This window comes from Trifolium pratense, linkage group LG1 (genome assembly GCF_020283565.1).
Source record: "Trifolium pratense cultivar HEN17-A07 linkage group LG1, ARS_RC_1.1, whole genome shotgun sequence".
Classification (NCBI taxonomy): Eukaryota; Viridiplantae; Streptophyta; class Magnoliopsida; order Fabales; family Fabaceae; genus Trifolium; species Trifolium pratense.
In genome coordinates this window covers 21,049,178-21,076,833 of record NC_060059.1, presented here as the reverse complement: position 1 = coordinate 21,076,833, position 27,656 = coordinate 21,049,178, and the positions used below count along the sequence as shown (strand labels likewise).

Genomic DNA, 27,656 nt, shown 5'->3' with positions numbered 1-27,656 from the left:
AACCTCCCTAACGATGTACAACCTTAAAAAATGGTTTACCAAGTCTATCCCAATTAAAACTTTCCTTAATTTGATGAGGCAGCTCACACCATACAGTAAGTCTGTTTAAAGATAAGCCCAAATTTGCTAAACCATCAGCACACTGATTCACTTCCCTAAAAATATGAGAAACAATGATATTCATGCGCCTAGAAGCCACCATGCAATTGTACCAACGACTTCTTAAAGGCCAAGGCACCATATTAGGAGACTTGTAGGACATTACCACAAGCATGGAATCTGTCTCAATCCATAAGTTATTTCATCCTCTAGAGTCTGCAATTTCAATAGCTGACATGAGGCCACAAAGTTCAGCATAAAACGCTGAGGACAAAGCAAGGTTAACTGCAAAACAACAAATAAATTCTGCAGAGTTGTTTCTGTTGAAGCAAAATCCTTTTTGATATGTGTTTTAATGACAACAAACCTTATGAAATAAATGTTAAGTTTTATGAATGGTGATCTACTGATGGTTGCACTTGAGTTTTTGTTCAAAGACAGATAATGACAAAATTGAACGAGCTAGAGGCCGCTCACATCAACAAGTGCATTTTATATACTCAAACAATGAAAGAATTGGAGTATCATCAAATAATTACAACAGTAGTATCACAAGCTTCATGAAGATTTTTAAAGACTGTTGTTTGAATCATACAAGGATTCATTGAACGTTCAAGCAAGAAAGTGAACTTCATGGTTAATAGTCTTTATCTTCACCACAAGGTTTACAATGGGAATTAAATATTCAAGGAAGATTAAGAGGATCGTAGTTGAAGAATCAAGATGGAAAAACCTGCATCACAAGCTACAAAAGAATATATTTGATGTTGTGTGACAAAACTTACATTGAGTTTTGTACTACATGCTTTGAAGAATTACAATTGCAATTAATGTCAAAAGGAATGATGCATGTACGAAAGATCGTCAAAAGCTACTCAAAGTATCATCCTACCAAAGCTTGTCAAGATGACAATGTTTGAGAATGATCTTCCACGAGGTTTTCAAAAGAGCTTATGCATAATGCATAAAAGTTTAATCATTCTCAATGATGAGTACACTCACGCCTCCACTATATAATCCTAAAGATACTCATTGAACAAGCAACAATGTGTGCAAAACTTCAAAGAGGAATTGTGGGAAGTTTGCAACAACAAAAGAATTCAAAGTTGATTGACTAAAGAATATATTATCTTCTCATAAAGAAAATAAATATTATCAACTCTTATGAAACAATGTTCTCATCATGAACATGTTTATTTTCCTCAAAGAGCATTCATATCAGTTCAGCACAATTACAAGAATCAACTTTGAAGAAGAAATCATTTCAAATGTTGAATTATAAGTCAGTAGAACGTTCTCAGAACGGTCTCCCAAGTTTGCGTATTCAAGGATAATCACTTTTCATAAGTCAACTTGGTACAAGACAAGAATGAACTTTTATATGAGAGTTATTCCAATGATCATAGCAGTGGAATAAATCATATAAGGCAAAGAATGAATTATGACTAGATAACATTCTCTTGTTGTCATATTCAAGGAGTTACATGAACATATCTCTTGCCAAGGTTTATGATTCCTTCATGGACAACTGGTGCTGTTATTTAGACCAATGAAAATGCAGCAGAAAAGAGTACATACAGCTTGCAAGGAAGCTTCAATACTGATCCAAGTACAAGAGTATGACAAGGGTGGCTACATTCTTCCATAAAAGAATAATTCTTTTACTATTCATGTGTCCTTTGAAGGACAAGTGAACAGTTGTTACTCTATGCCTTTGTTGAGTGTTTACAGCTGTTTGACAACTTGCAACAGCTCATTAAGCACATGGGTATTATCTACACCAGTACAGAGAATGATCTTCAGAATTCTGGAGAATGGTCTCCCAGATTTTTGCACTTATGTGACAATCTTATCCAAAGCACCCCAATCTTATTTCCACACATGGGGAATATATTTACAACGGATATATGTTAGAAACAACTCATTTACAGTTGGCAAAACGAATATCTCTGCCATCTAGTACTTTGTCACAGTCAGAGACCATCGGAAGAATGGTCTCCCAGATTTTTGCACTTATGTGACGATCTTATCCAAAGGCATCCCAATCTGATTTCCACACATGGGGAATATGTTTGCAACAGATATATACTCAGAAACAACTCATTGACAGTTGGCTAAAGAATATTTCTGCTATCAAGTACAATGTGACAGTTAGAGACCATCGGAAGAATGATCTCCTGAAGCATCTAAAGGACAGATTCACATGGACTGTTTTGTTTCTCTCACAACAGCTATTTCTATACTCTCAACGGTTATAATTGATGTTCAAATTACAGAGGGACATCTCCATATATAAATAGCATGGTTGGTTGCACAAGAAGAGCAAGAGTTCAAGCTACAAATCATCAATACTTGTTTTTGTCAACAAGTCATAAAACTCTTCTTTTATCACTCACACTCAAAGATCTTCATTCTCATCTATACTTCTGGTATATTGAGTGTTTTTATTTGCTTCTCAAACTAACCTTTGAGTTTCAACAAAGCAAATATCTCAAGAGACCACTTTGCTACACAACTCACTTTTAAGTGGTTGTATCTTTGTCTCTTCTTTTTCACTCATACTCCAAGCTCTCTAGAAAAATAGGATCTATATTTCATGAGTATTTTGAGTGTAATTCATGTGTAAGCTTCACAACCGGTTAGGTGTGATTAAAAGCATAGATCCAGAAACCATTGATAATCTTTGTAAGGATCTTTCTCAAGTCAGTTTGTATTAAACTGTTTGAGGTTACCTTGTTAAGGTAGATCAGCTTGTGATAGCTGGGTACTTTGTGATCTTGGTTTTAGATCATAAAGGGTCTTTGATCTGGGCTTAGATCAAAGGGAAGAATTGTAATCTGGATGTAGATTATAGTGGAAAACTCACAGGCGTGGGGACTGGACTAGCCCAGGATTCGGGTGAACCAGTATAACTTTTGTGTGTGAATCTCTTTTACCTTTAACTATTTATTTTCTGTAAACACACATCACACAAACCACTTAATTTACTTTCACTTTGAATTCTAACACAGCAGAGAACATTCTCCGAACACAGCAGAGAACATTCTCCAAGCTGTTTTATACTTTACTAACATTTATCCAAGCATCCACTTGAGATCAATTTTGTAGAGTGCAGGATTAAATTTTTTAAAAGGGTCACAATTCAAACCCCCCCTTTCTTGTGACTATTTCTTCCACTTCAGTTTCTAAAAATCCCACCACATGCTGATGCAAGAGGAGTAGAAGCACCATCTATATTGCATATGATCCACTGAGATGGAGGAGGTTGCCATATAATCTCTTTTAAGAAAGATGGCTTAGGAGGGTGGATGATAACCAAGAAAGCTTTGAGAATTGAAAAATCTTTGATAGAAGTCGAAGAAGTAAGATTTGTTTGGTTACCAGTAAGAGTGATGTTAGCAGATATCCAAGATAATGAAGACATCCAATTTGGTCTGCAGCTGTTAAATCTAGCATTGTTTCGAGCTATCCAGATTGCATACATAATGTTGATGATGGCAGCTTTGATCACTACTTTACATTGAGGAGAAATAGCTCTATCACACAACGTCCATATGTCCTCCAATGATTGGAAATGAAGTGTTGTGTCCAGAACTGTGGCAAACCAGTGCCATAAGCTAAAGGCAAATTTGCATTCAAAGAAAAGATGGAACATGGTTTCACAGTGGCAATAGCATAATGAGCACATAGAGGGAAGATTGCAACCGCGTTCAGAAAGCTTGTCATCAGTTGACACCTTGCCTAGCATTATTCTCCAAGCAAGAAGAGATTTGGAAGGAGGGATGTCCTTACACCAAATAACCTTAGCCCAAGGAAGAATAGAAAAATGATATCTCTTAAAGTCATAAGCATCCTTAAGAGATAGCAAGAGAATGCTAACCGGTGTATTAAAGGTACTAATTAAGAGTATAAATTTATAAAAAAAAAATTCAAAAATTGTATAGTCCAACATTTTAAAAGTCTATATTTTAATTTTATTTCAATGTATATATTTTCTTTTATTTCTATTTTTAGTTTTTTAATTTTTTTAACTCGTACACCATGTGCACTAGTTAACAAAGACTCTTATAAGTTATAACTATCAAATTTTTACTCCCGTTTTATAATAATTAATTTCTATTGAAAACTTTATGGGACATACATGATAGACTTGTGAAAAATAAATTTCTATTAACATGTTTTGCATGAAAATTGCACTTGTGAACGCCGATGCAGTAACAATTACTACGATTGCAATCGTTGCGGTTACTCACTATAGTAGAGGCTTAGTTTGTTTCGTGCATATTTCTTAAAAGATGTTTGAAAAACACACTTGACGTAAATTGAGATTAATATTACTAATTTTTAATGAAAATATTTGAACGGTTATGGCTGAAATTGTTTGATGTGTTTCTTAATATGATTATGATACAGTTGTACATGTGAGTAAAAATCACACTGCAATTGTGGTGCAATGCAATTATGGTGGCTACGATATCAACAATATTGTGGCCGCAATTGCGGTTGTGAATCACAATTTAAAACTATAGTTTTTGTTAACAAATCAATTATCAACCTTTGTCAATAAATTTTGCACAACTAACTTTTTTTAGAAGAGAATTCAACATACAATAAAAAATACATTAAAATTAGCTGAGACTATCTACCATTCATAATTTGAAAGTATTATGAATACTCAAAATTATACAAAATAAGCATTTACTCAAACCATTCTAGTATATCTATTTGATTGTGTGCAACTAGAAATACAAGAACCAAGTATATTTTTTAGTAACATGGTATAATGATGAAAATGGTAGACTAAAGAAAGAAATTGAAGCAAATTATAAACAAAAATAGACATTGAGAAAGAATAATAGAGGTGGACGGTGGGAGTGACAGAGAAAAGACTATGGAGTATAGTACCCTACAACATTTGACACAAAATTTCCCTTTCACTTCTCTGTTTTTTAAATAAAAATAGAGTAACCCCTATTTGAGCCAGAGTTTGTCTTTATAAGCATGAATTAATATTGGTTTGTAATTCCTTTTGGAATCTTCTTGTAACAAAACTATTTGAAATAGTGTAAGAACAGATTCAAAAACTTATTATAACTTTTTTTTGTTATCATGTTATAGATACAAAATTCTCATCACCGTTTGACGGTGATTGATTAATCACCTTTTGAGAATGTATGCGGCACAAAATGAGTTATTCCCGATCTCAATCAATTTTTTTTTTTTTATACATAGTAGTCAGATATCAAACTCTTGCCCCCCTCCAAATCTATCCCTGATAGAGGGATGCTCTCTCCCAGACGTAGGTCATTGTTGGTCCGAACTAAGTAAACAAATCATTGTGTGCATTTTCTTCTCCTTTATCTTGATCTTTGTTTGTGATTATTATTGCATTTTTACCTGGTTATAGTTGCTGATAATTTTGCTCCGCGTACACATAAAAGTATTGATGTTTCTCAATTGAGTTCACAACAGTCAGTGTTCACTATGGGGCAACTAGAACAATCTTGAAGTGAGCACCATGGATATCAAGTGTGACATAGAGGGACTTTTCGGAGACAGTTTCGAATTGTAGAAACTGAAGATAGAAACAATTTTGATTCAACGAAAGTGTGTAAAAACTTTGGTGGGTGAGACGTTGATGCCTGCATAAACCTAGCACAATCTAAGAAAATAGGGATAATGGATATGGAAAACAATGATGTTATTTGGTGCCTTGGGAATAGAGTTAATGGAGATCGCGATGGAGAATATCAGCCTGAAGAGATAGTGGTAAAAAGTTATTTTCTCACATTTTACTTAAAAACATAAATCATGGTCTTGCTTCTTTTGGATAATAAATACACAATAATTCATAATTTAGTCAAAAAAAATAAATTCACAAGTGATGAATACTAGCATGTTCTCTCGATCATGTTATGTATATTTTCCTCCAGCTTATTATTTGGTTCGTGGAATATAATATCTCATAATTGTTTTTCATTATATTCTTGTAGATTTTCTGCCACTCTATCGGTCTATATTTCAGCGTTATTATTCTCCTCTACATACAACCTAGTTTGTAGTGAAAATTCTCAATCTTATATAAAAAACAAAAATAAAAAACAAAGAGAAAGAAAAGTTCTCAACCAAACCCCACTAGGAGAATTTGCAAAGTTTTCTTCTTTTTCGTCTTTTATTACTCTTTATTCCAAACCCAAAACTAAAGCTACGGATAGATGATATAGCACAAATATAATTGTCCATTTTAGCCATGCCAATTTTAAAACTCAGCAATGGTTGTTGTTTACACTTGCATTGACTTAAAGGTCAAAATGGTATTTATGGGTATCAAATAGGCATGCATTCGTTTACTTTAGGGGTCATGCGTGGGCTATACTATACTGTTGTAACAGCCATGCAAACCATTCCATAAACCTTAGGCGTGTCTCAAATAGGACCCATCACAAATTTGACATTTGGATACGCTTCATATGCTAAAAAAATAAAGATTTAGACATGACAATTTCAGTTGTACTGTGTTTGATTTTAAATTGTTGTTTATATTCATAAAATAAAAATTTAGTACACAAGAGACAAATAAAACAAAAAGACATGAAAAACCAAGTCCAATCATCAACCACGGGGATCCTGCCAATGAGCGATGATGTCACTCAAGGTTAAACCCTCCATTCCGCTCTATCGATACCTGCAAAATAAAATTGTTATTGAACACTATGATCTACATCTACATTAATTGAAAGTTAGGTAACTTAATAATAATAATAATAATAATAATAATAATAATAAGAGTCAGGATCCGTTGACACCAACTAGTTTGACACCAAATGTTACACCTCTCAATAACGTTTTAACCGATATAAATTTTATAAAATCCACCGTTGGATTGAAAGTTTACATCATATAGATCATTTGTGTAAAATTTCAAATAAATCCAAAATCATTTGATATGTTATTGAGATACATCAAAATTAACGGTTTTTGTATTTTTTTAAATAACGTTGCTCATAATAGTGTGGCTTAAATGCACTTTTGATCCCCCTATTTTCAAAAAAATGAAGTTTTGGTCCCCCTATTTTAAAAACCAACTTTTTAGTCCCCCAATTTAATTTTTTTTGAGTTTTGATCTCCCATTCTATTTTAAGGCTAATTTTGTTAATGTGGCATTGTCACTAATGCATATCATCATCCAACTTTATATAAAACCAATCTAGAATTCAACTTCAAACTTAAAACAATTTCTGGGTTTTCATTCAAACCCATCCAAAGTCATAAATAGTTTAAAGAGTATGAGTAATTTCTATTGAAACATAAAATCATCTCTAATTTCTTTTCGTTTTTAAAAATCCAGAAATTGTTGAGTTTGAACGGAAACCATAGGATTGATGAAATCCGTAAGGAAGGATTCTCTCTGACGGTGAATAAAATTCTAGTAATTGAAGGTTTGATAATTAAGGTTTCAAATTTCATATTTTATAAGATTTAACAATTATTATTTCAGTTGAATATATAATTCTAATAATTAAAATATTTTTTAAATAAAGTTTTATTGAATTTAAAAATATATAATAATGACATGGATATTAAATTTGTCCACATAAATGTTGCCACCGTTAACTAACATTGAGGATTCATAGAGAGAAAACATAAAGTGGCTAGGGTTTTCATTAGGAATAATCAAAAGTAATAGAGTACAAAATAATAGAATGGTATAAATACTAGAGTATAAAAGACTAAACTACCCTTAATATAATATATTATTTATATATTATGTAACATCCCCCCTCAAACTCATGATGCATTAATAGGAAGCATCGAGAGTTTGTCAATCAAGAAATGAAAACGTTTAATAGAATGAGTTTTCGTGAACAAGTCAGCAATCTGCAAGGAGGAAGAAACAAATGGTAAAGTGATAGTGCCATGTTGAAGATGATGACGAGTGAGATGACAATCAATCTCAATGTGTTTGGTGCGTTCATGAAAGACCGAGTTATGAGCAATTTGAATGACACTTTTGTTATCACAATACATAGGAGTAGCTTTAGACAGAGAAACCCCCATATCAGAAAGAAGCCAACGTAACCACACTATCTCCGAAGTGGTAGTGGCCATAGCACGATACTCAGCTTCTGTTGAAGAACGAGATATAATGTCTTGCTTCTTGCTCTTCCAAGATATAAGAGAATCTCCTAGAAAAATACAAAAACCTGTAGTAGACTTGCGATCAGTGGGATCACCAGCCCAATCTGCATCAGAGTAAGCATGTAACTCCAAAGAAGAAGATGAAGGAAAAAGAAGACTCTGAAATTGAGTTCCTCGAAGATAACGAAGAATGCGAAGAACAGCTGCCCAATGCACTGTAGTAGGAGAAACAACAAACTGACTAACAATGTGCACTGCATAAGCAATATCTGGTCTGGTAATAGTAAGATACACCAAGCTGCCAACCAAAGTACGATACAAAGTGGGATCCGATAAAAGAACGCCATTAGAGGGAGCATATTTCACATTGAGCTCAAGAGGGCTATCTGCTGATCTAGTATCAGAAATACGAGCTTGTTCAAGAATGTTGGCAATATATTTAGATTGTGAAAGAAGATAACCTCTAGGGGAGTATGCAACCTCAATCCCCAAAAAATATCGAAGAGTGCCTAAATCCTTCATCTCAAATTGTTTAGCTAACTGTAATTTCAACTCATCAATCCCATTAACATCATCACCTGTAATAATCATATCATCAACATATAGGGATAATAGAATACGACCATGAGAATTGGTTCTAAGAAATAAAGCAGAATCATGATCACTAGGGCGGAACCCAAGAGATGTAATTACGGTAGAAAACTTCTCAAACCAAGCTCGTGGAGCTTGTTTCAGACCATATAAAGCTTTCTTCAACTTACACACTTCTCCCTTATTATGAGAAATACCTGGTGGAGGTACCATATAAACTTCCTCCTGAAGATCACCATTTAGAAATGCATTTTTAACATCCATTTGAAAAATATTCCATTGACGAACAGAAGCAACAGCAATAAGAGTACGAATAGTAGTCATCTTGGCCACAGGAGCAAATGTTTCTTCATAATCCATGCCATACTGTTGAGAGAAACCCTTAGCAACAAGACGAGCTTTGTATCGCTCTACTGACCCATCAGATTTGGTTTTGATCTTGTATACCCAACGAGACCCAATAGCACGTTTTCCTGGTGGAAGAGGTACTAAATCCCAAGTATTTGTCTTATGCAAAGCAGCAAGTTCCTCTGCCATAGCCTGCTGCCAAAGAGGATCAAGAATAGCTTCTTTATAGGAAGATGGCTCAGACAAATTATGAATAGAGGTTAGAAAAGAGGCAAAAGAAGGAGAATAAGTGGAATAAACAAAATCAGGCAATTGAGTAGACTTACGATCACGACATGGATAACGAGGAGAAGGGGCTGTGGATGGCGTAGGATCAACAGTCGCAAGAGGTTGTTGGATAGCCGTGGGGACAGAGGGAGCATTTGTATCTGGAGTGGCAATAGTGTCAGTCCTGCAATTCTCAATAGTACAATCACTAGAAATATCATCATCAAAGGCAAAAGGATCAATATGAGCAAGCTCAGACCTGGTAGGAGTATGCGAATCAGAAGAAAGAGAGTAAAATGGTATGTGCTCAAGAAACACAACATGACGAGAAACATACAATTTTTTATTAATAGGATTATAACAACGATAACCCTTTTGACCATCCCCATAACCAAGAAAAACACATATTGCTGAGCGAGGACACAATTTACTACGTTCAACTTGTGGAAGAAGAACAAAACAAGTAGAACCAAATACTTTTAAATAAGAATAATCAGGAGCATGACCATACAAAACCTCAAATGGAGACAAACCTGAAGTGATAGATGATGGAATTCTATTAATGACATGAACAGCTGTACGAATTGCTTCACCCCAAAATTCACTTGGAACTGTTGCAGACAACAAAAGAGAACGGGCAGTTTCAACAATATGACGATGCTTTCTTTCGGCAACGCCATTTTGTTGAGGAGTATCGGTACATGAAGTCTGGTGAATAGTACCATCATAAGCAAGCAACTCAGAGAATTTATTAGAAGTATACTCACCACCTTGATCGCAACGAAAACACTTTATCACAGCATTATGTTGAGTTTTAACCATAGCACGAAACATACGATAGATATCATAAAATTCTGAACAATTTTTCATAAGGTAAACCCAACAATAACGACTATAATCATCAATAAAACATACATAATATCTAGATCCACCTTTGGTAAAAACCGATGATGGACCCCATACATCAGAATGAACTAAATCAAAAGGTGCATTAGAAACAGAAGTACTTTTATTAAAGGGCAAAGCAGAAAATTTTGCAAGTTTGCAACCACAACAATCAGAAATATCTCTAGTTTGCAACTTTCCTAAAGCTCCGGTAGAAGCCAAGTACTTTAATCTAGAGGCAGAAACATGTCCAAGGCGAGAATGCCATAAATAAAAGCTACTAGAAGACGAATTTAAACGAAAAGATGATAAGTCAACAGTCGAGGGAGACATTGAGGCTGCAGTATCTGGAACTCTCAACTCATCCAAAATATAAAGTCCCCCCTGTCTACGGCCTGTCCCAATCTTCCTCCCGGATTGTTGATCCTGCACATAACAAGAAGTGGAAGAAAATACAACTGAATAACCAGAATCACATAATTGACTAACAGAAACAAGACTCAAAGTGAGGTTAGGAATATAATATACATTAGATAAAGACAAGTTAGTTGTGGAGACATACCCAATGCCTGCTAGTGGCATAGGAGTGCCATCAGCAGTCAAGACCGACATAGATGATTTAGGATTTAAGGACACAAATGACTTATGATCATAGGACATATGATGTGATGCACCGGAATCAAAAATCCATATGGAAGAAGATATACCTGACAAGCTAGAGGGATTCAAACCTTTGATAGAGGAGGCAGACATAGCATGTGGCTGAGTTGCGAGAAACTTTTGAAACTGCTCAGCAAGATCAAATACATGTGAATTAGTCTCAGATGGGTATGCAGAACCAATACCAGAACCAACGGACGGAGGAGCAACAATAGAAGAAGTAGCAGCAGCAACATTAGATGAGGGAGGCTTAAAATTTTTTCTTCCTGCTTTCATCAATTGCGGACAATTTAATTTCCAATGCCCTTTTTGCTTGCAAAAAGCACATTCATCAATACCAACACCAACCCTCCCTTGAGGTTTTCCTTTGTTAAAAGGAGCGGCAAAGACGGATGGAGGAGATGTATGAGTTTCTTTATCCAAATGCGAAAGAGAGTGAGACTTGAGTCTAATTTCTTCTGCCAACAGTTCATTAACAACCGAGTCAACATTAGGAAGAGGAGTACGATGTAGAATACTCCCACGCAAGGCCTCAAATTCGTCACGAAGAGCCATCAAAAATTGAACTAATCGTTGCTCTTCTCTATGGTCAAGGTATGCTTTGACACCTTTTAATTCAGCGGGTTCCATGAGAGCCAATTGGTCCCTCAAATTTGTCATAGTCGAATAAAATTCTTGAATGCTCATATTATTTTGCTTAAGAGCTCTAATGTCACTTTCCAACTGATAACGTTTAGCAAAATTAGACTGCTTATACAACCGTTCCAAATGGTCCCAAACCTCTTTAGCAGTATCGTATTTTGCTAATTGCATACCTATTGACTGAGAAACAGAATTATTGATCCAAGTAATGATCTTCGAATTACTAGCCTCCCATGTATCTAACTCTTTTGCATACTTTGCTTCATCTTTTTTATCAGTGGGCTTAACAGAGGTTTCATCAACATAACTCCACACCCTTTTTCCTTTCAAAAAATTTCTCATTACATAACTCCAATAAGGATAATTTGGTCCTTTCAATTGGACACTAATAGATTGAAGAGAATCATCTTTATCACTAGCCATTGCAATAAACTATGAAAGAACCAAAGGGAATCAACAATAAAAAAACTATTGCCAAAGAGAAGTGCACTCACAAAGATTTTCAAGTCTTCCACGTAACAAATTGCACACTAACAGAGAGAACAAAGTGTTCCAAAATACACTCTTAATACTAAATCAAAAACAAAGTGCCAACACTTAATTGTAAACAAACTAACATAGAGAACAAATCAAACCCACCAAACCCACCGAACGCGTAACAAACAACTTTCAATTGAGAAACATCAATCCAAAAAAAGAAGAAATCCAGGGAGAGAACAAATCAAACCTTATTGCAGAGATTGATTATCAAACTTGTAAGTTCTAATAGAATCAACCAAGCTCTTTGATACCATGTTAACTAACATTGAGGATTCATAGAGAGAAAACATAATTAAAGTGGCTAGGGTTTTCATTAGGAATAATCAAAAGTAATAGAGTACAAAATAATAGAATGGTATAAATACTAGATGTTGAGTATGGTTCATATATGCATCAGGAAGAGGCTGGGGGCGGCCCGGAGCTGAGCTAGCGGAGCGAAGCGAATAGAACCGATACTATTTTACTGGCGCATTGCTTGCAGGTAGAACCGATACTATTTTTTTCTTTCGGCATTTGAATCACTTGTACTTGGATTGCGGTTCCTAAAATTGTTTGACATCTTGAGTGGTAGTCATTGAAATAGCTACGATAGCCCCCCGCGGTATGGTACAAGGGTATTTTCGACATTCTCTTGTTATTATATATACCGCTTGTAACACTGAAACCCTAATTCATTCTTTCATCTAATAGAAACGAGCTGTAGCGAATTCTGCAGCCGGAGACGTACCTAAGGGGAACTCCGTTATCAAACTTCTTGTGTTCTTATTGTTTGCAATTTCGTTATTATTACCTTCTGTTACTATTTGTGCACAACACTAGAGTATAAAAGACTAAACTACCCTTAATATAATATATTATTTATATATTATGTAACAGCCACATCATTAGTTACAAGGTCACATCAACAAAATTAACCCCAAAATAGGATGGGGGATCAAAACTAAAAAAAAATGAAAATAGGAGGACTAAAAAACTGATTTTTAAAATTGGGGGATCAAAACTTTATTTTTTTGAAAATAGAGGGACCAAAAGTGCATTTAAGCCTAATAGTGTATATATATACTAATGCCTTAGCATTTTCTTATACCATATACTAATATATGGCTATGCATGTCAATAGCCATGGTATGCTTATGCATGTTATGTGAAAATTTACTTTATGACTAGTGCACGCTTCCAAATAATATGACATTTTTAGACGATGATGAGAGCATATGTATATGGAACTTAATTTCCCCAATGGATTAAGTTATAGATACTATATTTTGTTTTTGTTTGTAAGTGATTTATGTATACATATGACGTTATGATAACAATCTCATAATAGTGTTTCAGTGTGAGTGATTCTTGGTTTAATATTATTTATGCATGCAATAAGAAAGAGATTGATATTGATAATAATGAGTAGGAAACAAAGAAATAGTTGATCGATCTCTCCATGCGGGCCAGCCAGACATCATTCACGGGTTCGTTCTTCTATTGCTAGATTCTCATCATCATCATCATCATCTCGTATATGAAAACTTCTCATCGACATCATTCATGGTTTCCATTATCCATTTAATTTAAGAAAATTTATAACATCATTTTGAACAACATTGATGTCGTTGTGTGTCTATAATTTTCTCAAATGGTCCATCAGCATCCTAGCGACTGCAATCTCTTGAAGCGGAGCGTCGTTAGAGATGCTAGTGATTCTACGTGTGTGTTATATGGAGTAGAGCTTGAATCAACTGATCACTTATTTGGCTCTTGTAACCAAATCTCATCAGTTTGGTATGATATTAATCTTTGGTGGTTGGGTGTGGAAGTGGTGCCTCTCGCAGAGTTTAATTTTAGGGTTTTTTGAGGCTTTCTGAGCATGAACATGGATAGAAAAAATATATTAAAATGGTTGTTAATTTGACATCAATTTGCTTCCACATTTTTGGTAAATGAAAACCACCACTAATATCATTCAAAGTTGATTTTACTGAATTAATTAAGATTAATTTAAAATAATCAACTCTGGTGCTTCATCATAACTTTAACACTACAACAATTTATGATTTTGTTTGATCTATAAATCATCAACTAATTTTGGACACATGTTAGTGATTCAAAAAAAAAAGAAAATGTTTCATCTATAATTTTGGACACTCTATTTTGATTCTCTAATAATAAATTAAGATGTTTTATCTTTTAATAAATTTTCCCAACAATTTATAATTTTGGGCACTCTATTTTGATTCTCTAATAATAAATTAGGATGTTCATGCAGTACAATTTAGAACAATTTTTCGATAAAAGTTCAATCGATTTAAAGATAAAATTATATATTTTTTTTTTTAATGATTAATTTCAAAATCTGATATGATAAATTTTAATGTGATTTGGTTTGGATAACTTTGTAGATATATCTAAATTAATACTAACTAAAATTTTGATTATTAAAATTACAGGATAGATATGTAAACATATATATAAATCATGTAATTGTTAATTTTTATTAATATCAAATTTTAAATTTTAAACAATAATAGAACATATTAGTAGTATATTACAGGATGTACTGTATTATTTTTGTAGAAGCGTCCATCCCGTTCAGCACGCTATTTTCTCCATGGAATTCAACAAATGCTGAAAAATAAAACACAACAAACAATATCAATATCAACACCAAAAGTAAATAAATTATAAATTCGTATCTAAACAAAAAAAAAATTATAACTTCGTAACAAAATAAATAAATTAATACTTTGTTAACTATTCGATAAAATGATAAATAATTTATTAGTGTTTATTGATATATGTTGAGCAAAATATATTTTAATATTAAAATCCTTTTTTAAAAAAAAATATAGAAAACATTGTTGCTGATTAATGTAGGTAATTAAGAATACATAAGCAATTATTTTAATGCAATTTTTACAAGAAAATTGTGGTCTTGTAAAAGTTTATTTTTAAAATTCAATAGAAATATTATTTTCATATAGGATATAGGATGATGTATTTGTTTCCCCTTAGTAAAGAAAGTATATAAATAATATTTTATTGTAGTGTATCTTATAAAGAAAGATATTGATCAACTTACTTCTTGCAATTAATATTTTTGTTTATGGTAAAATTTATGTCAACACAGCAGAGTTGGGGAAGTGAGGCAGCCAAGTCTTCTCTTATGTTAGGAAAGTGACTAGCCGCTTCTTTAAGGCATTCACAGGCAGCACGTCGGTCAGCTACGGTGGGTGTTGAAGATTTCAGATTGTTTACACCACTGCAACAAGTAGTTGAAGGTTCTGTATCAGCACCAATGAGGAATATCCCACAGGGAAATAGTGATGTCTTGGCTTCTTCGCAATCAAAAGCATTCCCCTGCTCTACAATGAGGAGCAATAGAACTAGAAATGTTGGAATCGCAATCAGTTTCTTCATCTTGTAGTTGCTAAACTTGTGTTTTAATGTATGATATGAAGATTGATTTGGGATGGGAGGGGGTGTCTATATATAGTTGGAGATGTGCGGGTAGTGTCAAATAAAACAAATAGTATCATTTCTAAACAATCAACTTTGATGCTTCATAGTAACTTTCACACTACATAAATTGATAATTTTGTTTTATCAAAATAAATCATCAACTTTGATGCTTTAACGTAACCATCAATTTTGTTTTATCTGTAAACCATCAACCTTGAAGCTATCACTAGTTAAATAAACGTTTGTCACATTTCACATTCTTTTTTGAGTAAGTATTGAGAATAAATTACTAAAGATTATCTGTTAATATTTTGTATTCTTTTTCATAAACATATTTAGGAAAAACTTCACACACATACAAAGTATGACACACCATAATTCAAGACATATGAGACACTTGACACAAATGAAGTTGGGCGTCATAAGTCTTAACTATTCAAGCCATAAGAGATGAAAAAAGTATGAACAAATAAATCTAATTCCCTATTTTTTTTTCTCGTTTGACATTAGCAAGGGGCTCTAATTGTTGGTGGCTATATCATAGCTTGACCATTTGAGGGATCAATTTCTAGGATCTTTTTCATATCAGGAATTTCCTCTTCAAAATGTTCAAGTTTTTCATGAGCCTGTGTTCTTGTTACCAAAGCTTTAACAAACACAAGATTCAGTTCCAATGCTTTTGTGGTGCATTCTTTAATTGTATTTTCATATTTTGCCAGTTTCAAATAGCACACATCACGATTTGAATGACATATATATTGACCGTATTTCCAAGTGTGAATGCATGTTAATTTGGTGCAACTAAAACATGTTGCTTCCGTAAATTAGTATGCTTTCCAGTTTGCATAAATCAATTTGATTCAGTGTTTGCGTAAATGACAACCACCATTGATACTATTCAAAGTCGGTTTTACTGAATTAATTAAGATTAATTTAAAATGATCAACCATGATGCTTCATCGTAACTTTCACACTACAAAAATTTATAATTTTGTTTCATCTATAAACCTAACCATCAACTTTAATTTAATGCTTCAACGCAACCATCGATTTTGTTTCAGCAACTGTGTTAACACTATTGTTTGGTATGCTAGTATGTGCTGTCACTAGTTGAATAAACGATTTTCCACGATTGACATCCTTTTTTGGGTAAGTATTGAGAAGAAATTACTAAGATTAGACATAAATTAATATTACTTTTATTCATAAACAGATTTAGGGAAAACGTGATATACAAACACATAGTCTAGCACACCATAATTCAAGACAGATGAGATACTTGCTACAAATGAAGTTGGGCGTCATAATAATTTTAGCTAGAAGAGATGAAAAAAAAGTATGAACAAATCAAAGTCAATATTAATTACTTCTAAATGCAAATATTAGTGTTAAATAGTTAAATATTTTTATATGATAGATATCAAGCGTTAAACTCAAAACATATTGAGATAAAAACTTGACAAAAACACAAAGTCTAACACACCATAGTTCAAGACAAATGAGACACCTGACAAATAAATAAAGTTGGGCCTCATCACCATTCAAATTAGATGAAGATGAGATGAAAGAAGTATGAATAAATCAACCTAATTCCTTACTTGCGTAAATCAATATGCTTCCTTATTTTCGTACATGACAACCACCACCGACACCATTCAAAGTTAAATAAGAATAATTACTAGTAAATGCAAATATATATTAGTTGTTAAATAATTAACTCATTTTATATGATAAAAATCAAGTGTTAATCCCGTGAGCTTAGCTCAGTTGACATGACATTGCATTATATATTGCGCCTCTAGATCGAAACGTCTATCCCAAACGTATTGAACAAGAAGATCATGCGAGTAAATCAGAAATTTTGAAATCGTTGTTGAAAAGATAAGCTAAACGATTAAGTGGTTAATTTTTAAGCTAAAATTAATCAATTAACTAGACAAATGCTTAATCGCGTTATATGGATATCGATAAACTAGTTTTCAACTAAGCACAGTGAAAGAAAACTAGTTTGGAACTTTAGTCGAATAATTGGTGTTCAGAATGTTGTAGGTTTCAATTTAAAAATTGCACTCAAGCGTTTTCACAAACACTTGGCGTGCGTGTTTTACCCAACAATTCCAACACAATTATTAACGAGATAAAGCAATAAAGAAAAGTAAATGAACACGCGAGGTTTGGTTAGGGAGTTTCGATTTCTCGTCCTCGCTATTGTTTGGTATGTCTCCCTCAATTTCCAAGAAGAATTGAGAGGTTTATTTTCAAAAACTAATTTGAATGCTTTTATTTAAATTAAGGCTAGAGAATACGCAACAAAAATGAGCAAATCTCCAAATAATAAAAATCTACTCAGACATCTATACCTATGTATAAAGAGAATATAAAAGTTTTGGTGTCGACTTTTCATAATACCAACAATACCCTTGATTTTTTTAGTAGCAACGAAAATTTTTAATTAACAAACTCGCCGTAACACCATAACATAAGACATTTTTCATACCATAATCATACTCAAATTTTTGGCAATTTCTCAAGTTTCTTAATGAAGGCGTATACTGTTGCCTTCGAAACTTTTCATTTGCCACAGTAAGTATATATAGCCTCCATGGTTGATGAACTTGGCATAAAATCAACTTGGTTCCATAATATGTAACAAATATTGTCAATCTATTGTCAAACCGTTAATTACTGTTTCCCACACTTCACCGCAGTAAACATAGCAAGAAGCAATTCCCTGGGAAATGCACAGGTTCACATTTTTATATATGTTTTCGTCTCTAATTTTCTTTAGATTATAGTAAGAAACACCTAGTGAATTTTTCAACCAACAAACCACACAAGCTATATTATACATAAAACTGAAATCATGAACTTCTCCTAACCTGGGTGTCAAGAAATGTGCATGCCGCCTCCACGGAAACTTCAAGAGCCCTGAATTCAAAAGGTAAATAATCAGGGGAAGTGTTGCTGTATAAATTTTCAAAATTCCTACTGCCTCTCCTTTGGTTCAAGTCAGAATGGTCTGATTGTCATACCTCGCCCACCTCGCTTCCGCCAGTTGTTGTCAACCGTCGTTGGAGATCAATCAGATATTGTAATACATATTTATCAAGGGAATTCAACAGAAGAACTTCATCTGATGTAATAATACACCGTATTTGCTCTAGATTTACAACAATAGCCTTCTCCCTACCAAGGATTGTTGATGGGTAGACAAACACAGGATCAAGTAGGCGCGAAGATATCACGGGCAGGAAGATCACAACGACACATCATAGTAAACTTGTCCACCTCAATGACCTAAGAATTTCCAGATGTGTCAACACAAATCCATGATTTAAGACCATGGCCTAATTAAACAGAAATAGAGATATTAAATAGTGACCTTAAGTCATGAAAAATTCATTACCAATTTGGACTAGCCAAAGCATAGTCTAATAATATAAGGTATGCTACACCAAAGATCAATATCAAGAAGAGAAACTTTCCGGTGCTACAGCTAATACAATCACGCTTCCGGTTACTGGTGAGGAAACTCCGAGTAATAACCTGAAAAATAAAGAAGTAGCAAACAATCATTTGTTTATTCCCTTTTAATTTTCAGTAAACGACATAAAACATATTTAATACACGGAGGATAATATTCCAAAGAAGTCACTCCTCAAACTAATACAACACATCACCATTCGGTAAAACTTAAAAGATCTAGAATATGCGCGCGAAAAAAGATTATAGGTAGGGTTCAGTTATAATTTTTTTGTTGTTGTTGTTGTTGTATACACCTCAATGACCTAAGAATTTCCAGATGTGTCAACACAAATCCATGATTTAAGACCATGGCCTAATTAAACAGAAATAGAGATATTAAATAGTGACCTTAAGTCATGAAAAATTCATTACCAATTTGGACTAGCCAAAGCATAGTCTAATAATATAAGGATTTTAGTATATTCAATAAACCGTTGAGGATAGAATACTATGAAACTGAAAGTTACTTTACACAAGTGACATTAACTTATAATAGGAAATAAAAAAATTCCTTGAAGCAATAACATGAATTGCAAGAACAAGGATAAATCAATCAGATTTAAACAATGCATTTCTACCTCTAATGAGCCATTGCCTTCTTTTTGGCCCAATCAACCTAACCTGATAATGATTTATATTGAAATTTCAGATATGCAAGAAAGAAAGGATTTCATAGACAATTACATTATGAAAAAACACAAGAATTAATCGCATGCCATTGCGAACTGTGCAATTGTGGAAGACATACGCAGAGAGGGAGAGGCTTTCAGAGACTTACAAATAGTAGATTTCGAATATGCGATTGCAGCAGTTCGGTAGCAGAACACGAACGGACGGACGCGTGTGTGGGGGATTTGGCGCAAGTTAGAGGGTTTTTTCCCGTGAGGTTTCAGTGAAAGTTGCAGAAGGAAGGGATTTACACATAAAGAAGGTTTATGGGTTTCTTATGTGTGTGAGGGCTTCTGGTTTGCAGCATTTGAGGCTGGAAAGGGTTTATGGGTTTGATATATAAGGTTATGGATTCCAAATTCGATTCATATTTGAGTTAAAAAAGTTTATGGGTTTCGTATAGTTTGTGAGTGAAGATGTTTCAACCTTGCTGGTAGTTTCAATTGATTTTGCACTTGATTTCTTGTTTTCCAGGAAAAGTTATTGTCAACGCATAGGTTTAGCGTATAGTAGTTTTAACTTCTTTTTATTATTAAACCTAAGAAAGCACTTTCAGAAGAAATAGAAGTGTTGTCTAATATTATACATCAGTTAGCGTTAAGCACTTTTATCTGGAAGCACTATCTAAGGTAAAACATATATTTTCTTCAGATTATATATATTTTTACTAGATATAAGATAAAGCTTATACTTAATGGAGCTCTAAAAGGTTAGGACTTTAGACAACGCGTTTATCTAAAGCGTTGTCTAAAGACTCTGTGTTTTTTTTTTTTACAACGCTTTTGAAATCAAGCGTTGTTATTTATCTACTTTGGTGTAGTGTAAGCATTTTCAGTAGTCCAAAAACTCTGAAGAAGCATATTATGTGCTCATGCTATAGTTTTTCAATTACTAATTATGTAGAGTCGGTATATTTTAATTTCATGAGTAATGGAAGTATGTCCTAAAATTATTCTTAACTTCTTATACAATCATGGATTTACACTACTTAAGAATTTTATCACAGCTGTTTCAGTGACTATCACTTAAGATGTCAGACAATTTTAGGACCGCAATCCAAGTGCAAGTGACTCAAATGCCGAAAGAAGAAAAATGGTATTGACTCTGCCTGCAAGCAATGCGCCAGGAAATGATGGTTGCAGAAGAGGTAGAAGAAAAGATCCTAATATGCCACCCAAAAGAAGAGAGGTAGATTTACCAAAGTGGGGAAATCAGGGCAGACGATGCTCATATTCTCGTAAACCAAGAAGAAATATACAAAATCTGCTACAAATAATTGCGGAGGACTAAAATCACAATACTGATTATTTAGTTTGTGGAGATGGAGGAGAAGGAGAATTTATCGGTTGTACTTGCTACTCAGCTTATCATACTTGTGTCGATAAGCAGGTAATTGAATTTATTTTTTTAGTTTGTTTTGCAACACAGATTGATGTATTTTTGAAGTTGCACATAAATAAATACATAGTAATAAATGAATTATTTGTTTACTTTCTATAGTATATACTACAAGGGATACCACCACGAAATTGTTATGTCCTTATTACATATGCAAATATTTTAAAGACATTAATCAATATTTAGTCACATGCTGTCAATGCCACAATGAGTGTATGTTTCCTTTATCGGTTAAAATATTTCAAATTGCCCATATGTGTTGAACCTTTAGCTTCTTGTAGCATTCGCAACGTGTGACTAAATATTGATTAATGTCTCCACAATATTTGCATATGCAATAAGGACATAACAATTTCGTGGAGGTATCCCCTACAATATATACTATAAAAAGGAAACAAAAAATGCATAGGTTACCATGTATTTATCTATGTGCAACTTCAAAAATACATCAATTTATTATGCAAAACAAACTAAAAAAAATAAATTTAATTACCAGTTTATCGACACTAAGAAATATGATAAGTCGAGGGGCAGTTAGCACCACGATAAATTCTCTTTCTCCTCCATCTCCACAAACTAAACAATTAGTATCGTGATTTTGGTCCTCCATAATTATTTGTAGTATATTTTGTATATTTCTTCTTGGTCTGTGAGAATATTGGCATTGTCTGCCATGATTTCCCCATTTTGATAAATCTACCTCTCTTCTTTGGGGCGACATATTAGCACCTCTACCTCTTCCGCAACCATAATTTACTGGCGCATTGCTTGCAAGTAGAACCGATACTATTTTTTTCTTTCGGCATTTGAATCACTTGTACTTGGATTGCGGTTCCTAAAATTGTTTGACATCTTGAGTGGTAGTCATTGAAATAGCTACGATAAAAATTTTAAGTGGTATAAATCCATGATTGTATACGAAGTTAAAAACAAGTATCTTTTACTAGTAAAAGGAAGGTTGAGTTGCTCATAAGCAAGCATTATGATGATGTGGCTAAACAAGTATAGTATATAATTTCATTACTCATGAAATTAGAATTTACTAACACTACATAAGAAGTAATTGAAAAACTATTACATGAGCACATAATATGCGCTTTTTCATAGTTTTTGGACTACTGAAAATGCTTACTTTAGCAATTCAGAAATGCTAACCAAATTGTAACTTGTTTAGCCAAACAATAAGGTCGTGTTCCTTCATGCATTTCAGTAAATATGAAGAATACAAAGTATTGGTACCAAGTCTTGGTACTCGTGAATTTTTATTATTTAATTGACTGAACTAGTGAAATAAAAAATGATCAAATGAGAAAGAAATGGTCCAAAAAAAAGAAAATATAAGAAAAACATAGGACCAAATACAAATATAAGACATCCACTTTAATGATTATAAATCAGAAAATTTCAAAATCAAATAGGTCACAAAGGCTAGATCAATATTGAAACAAATCGTAAAATTTGTAAATTAATCGGCAAAACAACTAATTAAAAAAAAACAACTAATGCAACTTCCAAATGCATAAATAATGGTGTTATTAAGGCCATTCAGTTCAACATAAATACACTAGCCTACCATTACCTTTTTCAATAGCCCCAGGGTTTACAATTTCAACCCAATTTCAACTTCTAGCTAATAGCTCATCACAGCTAGAAACACGAACCTAGTCGGAGAAGACTACTCGAGTCTAAACGTGTTGTCTGGTGGCTTGCTCTTCTGGTACGTATTTTTCCATTCTTGTTAGTAGATATGATATCAATTTTTTCATTAAACTATTCACCGCATATTTTCAAAAAGATTTTCCAACTGTATGCAGTATTTCATAGATTTAAAGATCATTCACTTTTTCAGTGGTCACTGCCCAAACTTCAACGGAGTCCAAAAAATCTACAAATGAGAAACATAAAGCGAAGATCTGGTTCCGAAATTGACGGTATGTTTGTTCCTTTCTCAGAAATTTATGCCATGATTGAGATTTTATTATGCAGTTGATAATGACCACTTCCCTCGTTGGGGAAAAGTATTTGGATCTCTTCAATTAAAATGTGAATCGTGTAGGTGGGAACCTCATTTATGTATTTGGAAGCTTCATTATTTGTTTTGCTTGATTAATGCATGTATTTAAGATCAGCTCTAGTATCGATCATGCCCTCATTAACCTACTTGGTTTTGAAATTGAGACTTAGACTTCATTAAAGTGGATCGTTTCTGTGTGTATTTGGTACTTAATTGCTTGAATTTTATTTCTTTTGGATAATTTCTTCCCCCATCAATCAATTTTTTTTCATCAATTCATAGACTTTTTACTCTTCACAATAAATTAGTCACTTGAAGAAAGAACAGATGTTTATTTGTAACAACTAGTTTTTGTGAAGAATCTTATAGATGAAAGTTTTTAACAAATATAAACTAATTTTTTTACCAGACATTTCAAGGTAAACATTAACTAAATCAACTTAAAATAATTTGTACCACTGATTTTGATCAGACAATTGAAATCAATAACTGTATCACACAATTACTATAGAGAATCCAATTCCAGTTTCAAAATGGTAATGAATGTTTGTGCAAATGTTTCTTATACAAATATAATTTTTCACGCCAGCTATATAATGTTTTGTCACAAATATTTCGACACATAAAATTGATATTGTATGATCCAAACTTTCAGGGACAGCACCAAAGAAGATTGCCTATAATCTTAGGGACCGCAGCCAAAGAACATATGAAGATCTAAGTGATTTTGAAATTGACTTGCATGTGAATTTTGACAATGAAAGAGCAAATAATAATAAATTGGTAGAGTCAACAAATTTGCAGAACTCAAAAGCAGATTCATCTATTGACAACAGAATTGTTGTATTAGCTTTAGAAGCAAGGAAGACGGCTAACAACACAACTTCGGTAGCTCAAAGAGAAGTGAAGACTGAAATGGTGGAACCTAATACAGATCTGACCAAGACTGAAATGGTGGAACCTGGTACAAATCTGAATGCAGTAGGATCAGAAACAAGTAACATATCTGGTGGAAACTCAACAACAGGTGAGGAAAATGTTGCATGGGAGAGTGGTGCTCAAAGTGAGATTCAAATAGGTCATGAATCACCAAAGAGAGTCTCAATACTTCCGGACTTGAACTTTGAGCCGCGTCAGGAAGACATGTAAAAGAAATGGAAGGGATCTTTAATATAAATGGTGAATGTGTGTCTGGAAGGGATTCTTGGTACTATGAAGAGTTGTGGCTAAACTATTTCTGTGTTTTTCTCTTTTCGTGGAGATTTGAAGTGTTTTACTTATGTTGTTGTTTAAAAAATAAACTTCTTAGGTTGTTAAATTATACTTTGTTTGAGACTCATGCTTATTTGGCTGAATCTAATAAATATGAATTATTTATATTATTTATCGGTGGCATTTTATTTAAGTATGAATGCAGTTTTGGCTTTGTAAATTTGGCTTCTTCTCATATAGGCTGCTTGTGTTCATACCTTTGTTTGGCATCATCAACTTTAGAATTTTATTACATTGAACTGTGTGTTTGTTTCATGCAATTTCAGAATTTTTTCATGAAAAAGAGCAAAGAACATTTACATGACAAATATATCTCATCATAGGAGTTGTTATTTCTTTCCGAAAGGAAGATGGAAATCATACAAATCCTCCATTCAAGTAATGACAGTGGACAATAGCAAGCAAACCAAACAATAACAGCCAACACAGGGGTTGAATCTAACGGCTAGACTCCACGACGTAGCAAACCAAAATTTGAATCTCGTTGCAATAAATGTTCACATTTAGTGCCCGATAGCGCCTAAAAAAATAACGCGCCAAAAACTTCAATTGAACACTAAAGAGAAATTACTAAGTTTAATAGGTGAATGCTGCAACAAAGAGCATCAATATGGTTTGATCGTTGCAGCGAAGGCACAATCTGCTGCCTTAACAGTATTTGTACACAAACCTAGAAAATACAACAACAAGAACCAAGCTATATCCCACTAAGCGGGGTGATACAGATCTTTCGTGATAGCCTAATTAGATACTTGACAATAAATCAGACCCATTCATGTTACAATAATGAAATCGACCAATTTTCAGCACACAAACAAATTAAATTTTAAGCTTATATTCAAACAAATTACAGCATCATTAAAATCAAAGTAATAGAAAATTGAAACCAAAATCTATGTACCTTTGTTAAAATTGAAGTCCACTATCTTGCATTGATGCTTCCTCAAACGGTTCCTTTTAAATAAAATTTTAAAGTAGTAAAATATTCCCTATAAAAGAAAACGAGAGAAAATATAAGTGGAGATGAAATTCAAGATTAACGATGGAGAATACATAGCGTTGGATGATGTTTACCGTCAGGTCTGTGGCTGGTCTATCACGGGCAGCAGAAAATGGCCGTCATGGCAGATCCCGTGGCGAAAAATGGAACACAGAAACTTTGTAGCGGTGAAACTTTGATTAAATGATTATATATACAAATGTGGATTTTTTTAAGACCAAAGTTATTGTCCATGCGCAACTGCGGAGAGTAATCCCTCATTTTCTTCATTCTTTCTAATTTCAAATACTTGATCTCGAGAAACTACACGACTTGGAATTGTATCATGTGTCAGCATAAGGTATGCTACACCAAAGATCAATATCAAGAAGAGAAACTTTCCGGTGCTACAGCTAATACAATCACGCTTCCGGTTACTGGTGAGGAAGCTCCGAGTAATAACCTGAAAAATAAAGAAGTAGCAAACAATCATTTGTTTATTTCCTTTTAATTTTCAGTAAACGACATAAAACATATTTAATACACGAAGGATAATATTCCAAAGAAGTCACTCCTCAAACTAATACAACACATCACCATTCGGTAAAACTTAAAAGATCTAGAATATGCGCGCGAAAAAAGATTATAGGTAGGGTTCAGTTATAATTTTTTTGTTGTTGTATAAATAGGATATGTGCACGTGCATCTACGTATACTAATTTCTCGAGCTGGATAGGACCATCAGAGTGAAAATTCTTAACATGGAGAGTTTTAAAGCCGGTGCATTTCAAAGACTCGGATTTGAATGGGAGACTAGTAATTAAGCTGAAAGAGACCCGTATCATCTCATCATAACAAAATGAGTTTTAAAGCTAGTGTAATCACAAAACTCGGATCACTACTAATTAAGCTGAAAGAGACTTGTATCATCTCATCTCATCTAGTGAGAACGCTCTTGAGTTAATTATTTATGCACATGCACACATTGGAACAATTTTAAACTAGAATTTGACATTAAAACAAGTATATCTCAGAATATTCCAGAACATATGAAGCAACTAAATTAGCAAAAAGAAATACTCACAGTAAGGAATTCTGAACATTAATTGAATTAAAACAAGGAATATATAAATCTGATAATGAAATTGAATAGTGAAGATTGAAACTGACCTTGAAGAAAGAACGGTGAGGAAACTTAGCGTTATCGTGGTCAAAATATTTTCTGGAGTAGGGTGGATAATTGGACATGCTGGATCCAAATTCAACTTAGAAGCAGGAAAGATGGTGTGCGTTTGTAGCATAATCGAATTCGAATGTAACGTGACAACAAGAACCACCGTCTCACTGAGAAGTGCCTTCAGATTAACGAATCTAGGTCCATTTTTTATTTTATCGCTGTTACTATGAATGAGTATCTCAAGCGGCAGGACATGGCATTATAACTACACTAGGGATTTCGATCCTCTGTCTCATGACTAGGTGGTGATTTGGAGGTTCTTTTCATCTGGGCTTGAATTGTGATGACCCAACCCAATTTTATTTATGTGTCAAATAATGTCTCATCTATCTTGAATTATGGTGTGTCACACTTTGTATTTGTCTCAAGTTTTTCCTCCAATTGTTCATGAATAAAAAGTACAAAGTGTTGAAGAGATGTCTAATCTTCACAGATTTTTTTTTTAATATATATTTTTTTTAGAAGTTAATTTAGTCGTCCAAATTGACACCAGAAAAAATTGAACATAAGACCTTAAGAAGGAGCACACTCTCAGGTATCAAGTCAATATCACCAGATCAACCCAAGTGGGTTTCTCGATATATACTTTACCCATAAAAGGATGTTAATAATCATGGCAAAGCATTTCTTCAACCGGTGACAACATATACATAATAGTATCACAAATAGTTGTGTCACCAGAAACATGGTTTAAACGATAGAATAAAATTCTCATTTTTTATTTGAATTCGGGGAAGTTATCAAAGACTGTCAACGTTTGCACAACACATTTTTTCAAAAACTCAAAGGTCGAGTTTATTAGGAGACAAGCCAACGTGATCGCTCATGTTTTAGCACGGGCAGCCCAATCCCTAGCTAGTTTCCATGTTTTCATTGATACACCTATTTGTATTCATAACATTATTATTAATGAAATGTTTTAAGCGCATTTACGTAAA

At 33.5% G+C, this 27,656-nt stretch overlaps 1 protein-coding gene and 1 long non-coding RNA gene across 2 annotated transcripts; both read right to left on the bottom strand.

Moving 5' to 3' along the window:
* Positions 1-11,279: 11,279 nt before the first annotated feature.
* On the bottom strand, positions 11,280-12,054 carry LOC123890064. Its single transcript, XM_045939605.1, has 2 exons — positions 11,338-12,054; positions 11,280-11,294 (listed from the first exon to the last, which is right to left on the bottom strand). The coding sequence occupies exons 1-2, from the start codon at positions 12,052-12,054 to the stop codon at positions 11,280-11,282; spliced, it is 732 nt and encodes a 243-aa protein (XP_045795561.1).
* Positions 12,055-14,640: 2,586 nt separating this feature from the next.
* LOC123898755 lies at positions 14,641-27,084 on the bottom strand. Its single transcript, XR_006805415.1, has 7 exons — positions 26,652-27,084; positions 25,577-25,944; positions 25,404-25,491; positions 19,031-19,170; positions 18,657-18,921; positions 15,245-18,552; positions 14,641-14,790 (listed from the first exon to the last, which is right to left on the bottom strand). It is a non-coding gene; the product is annotated as an uncharacterized LOC123898755 (long non-coding RNA).
* Between the last annotated feature and the right edge of the window lie 572 nt (positions 27,085-27,656).

What these genes read in the sequence shown, in the direction of transcription:
- LOC123890064 (XM_045939605.1), bottom strand. Translation starts at nt 12,054, where the DNA reads ATGGCTAGTGATAAAGATGATTCTCTTCAATCTATTAGTGTCCAATTG.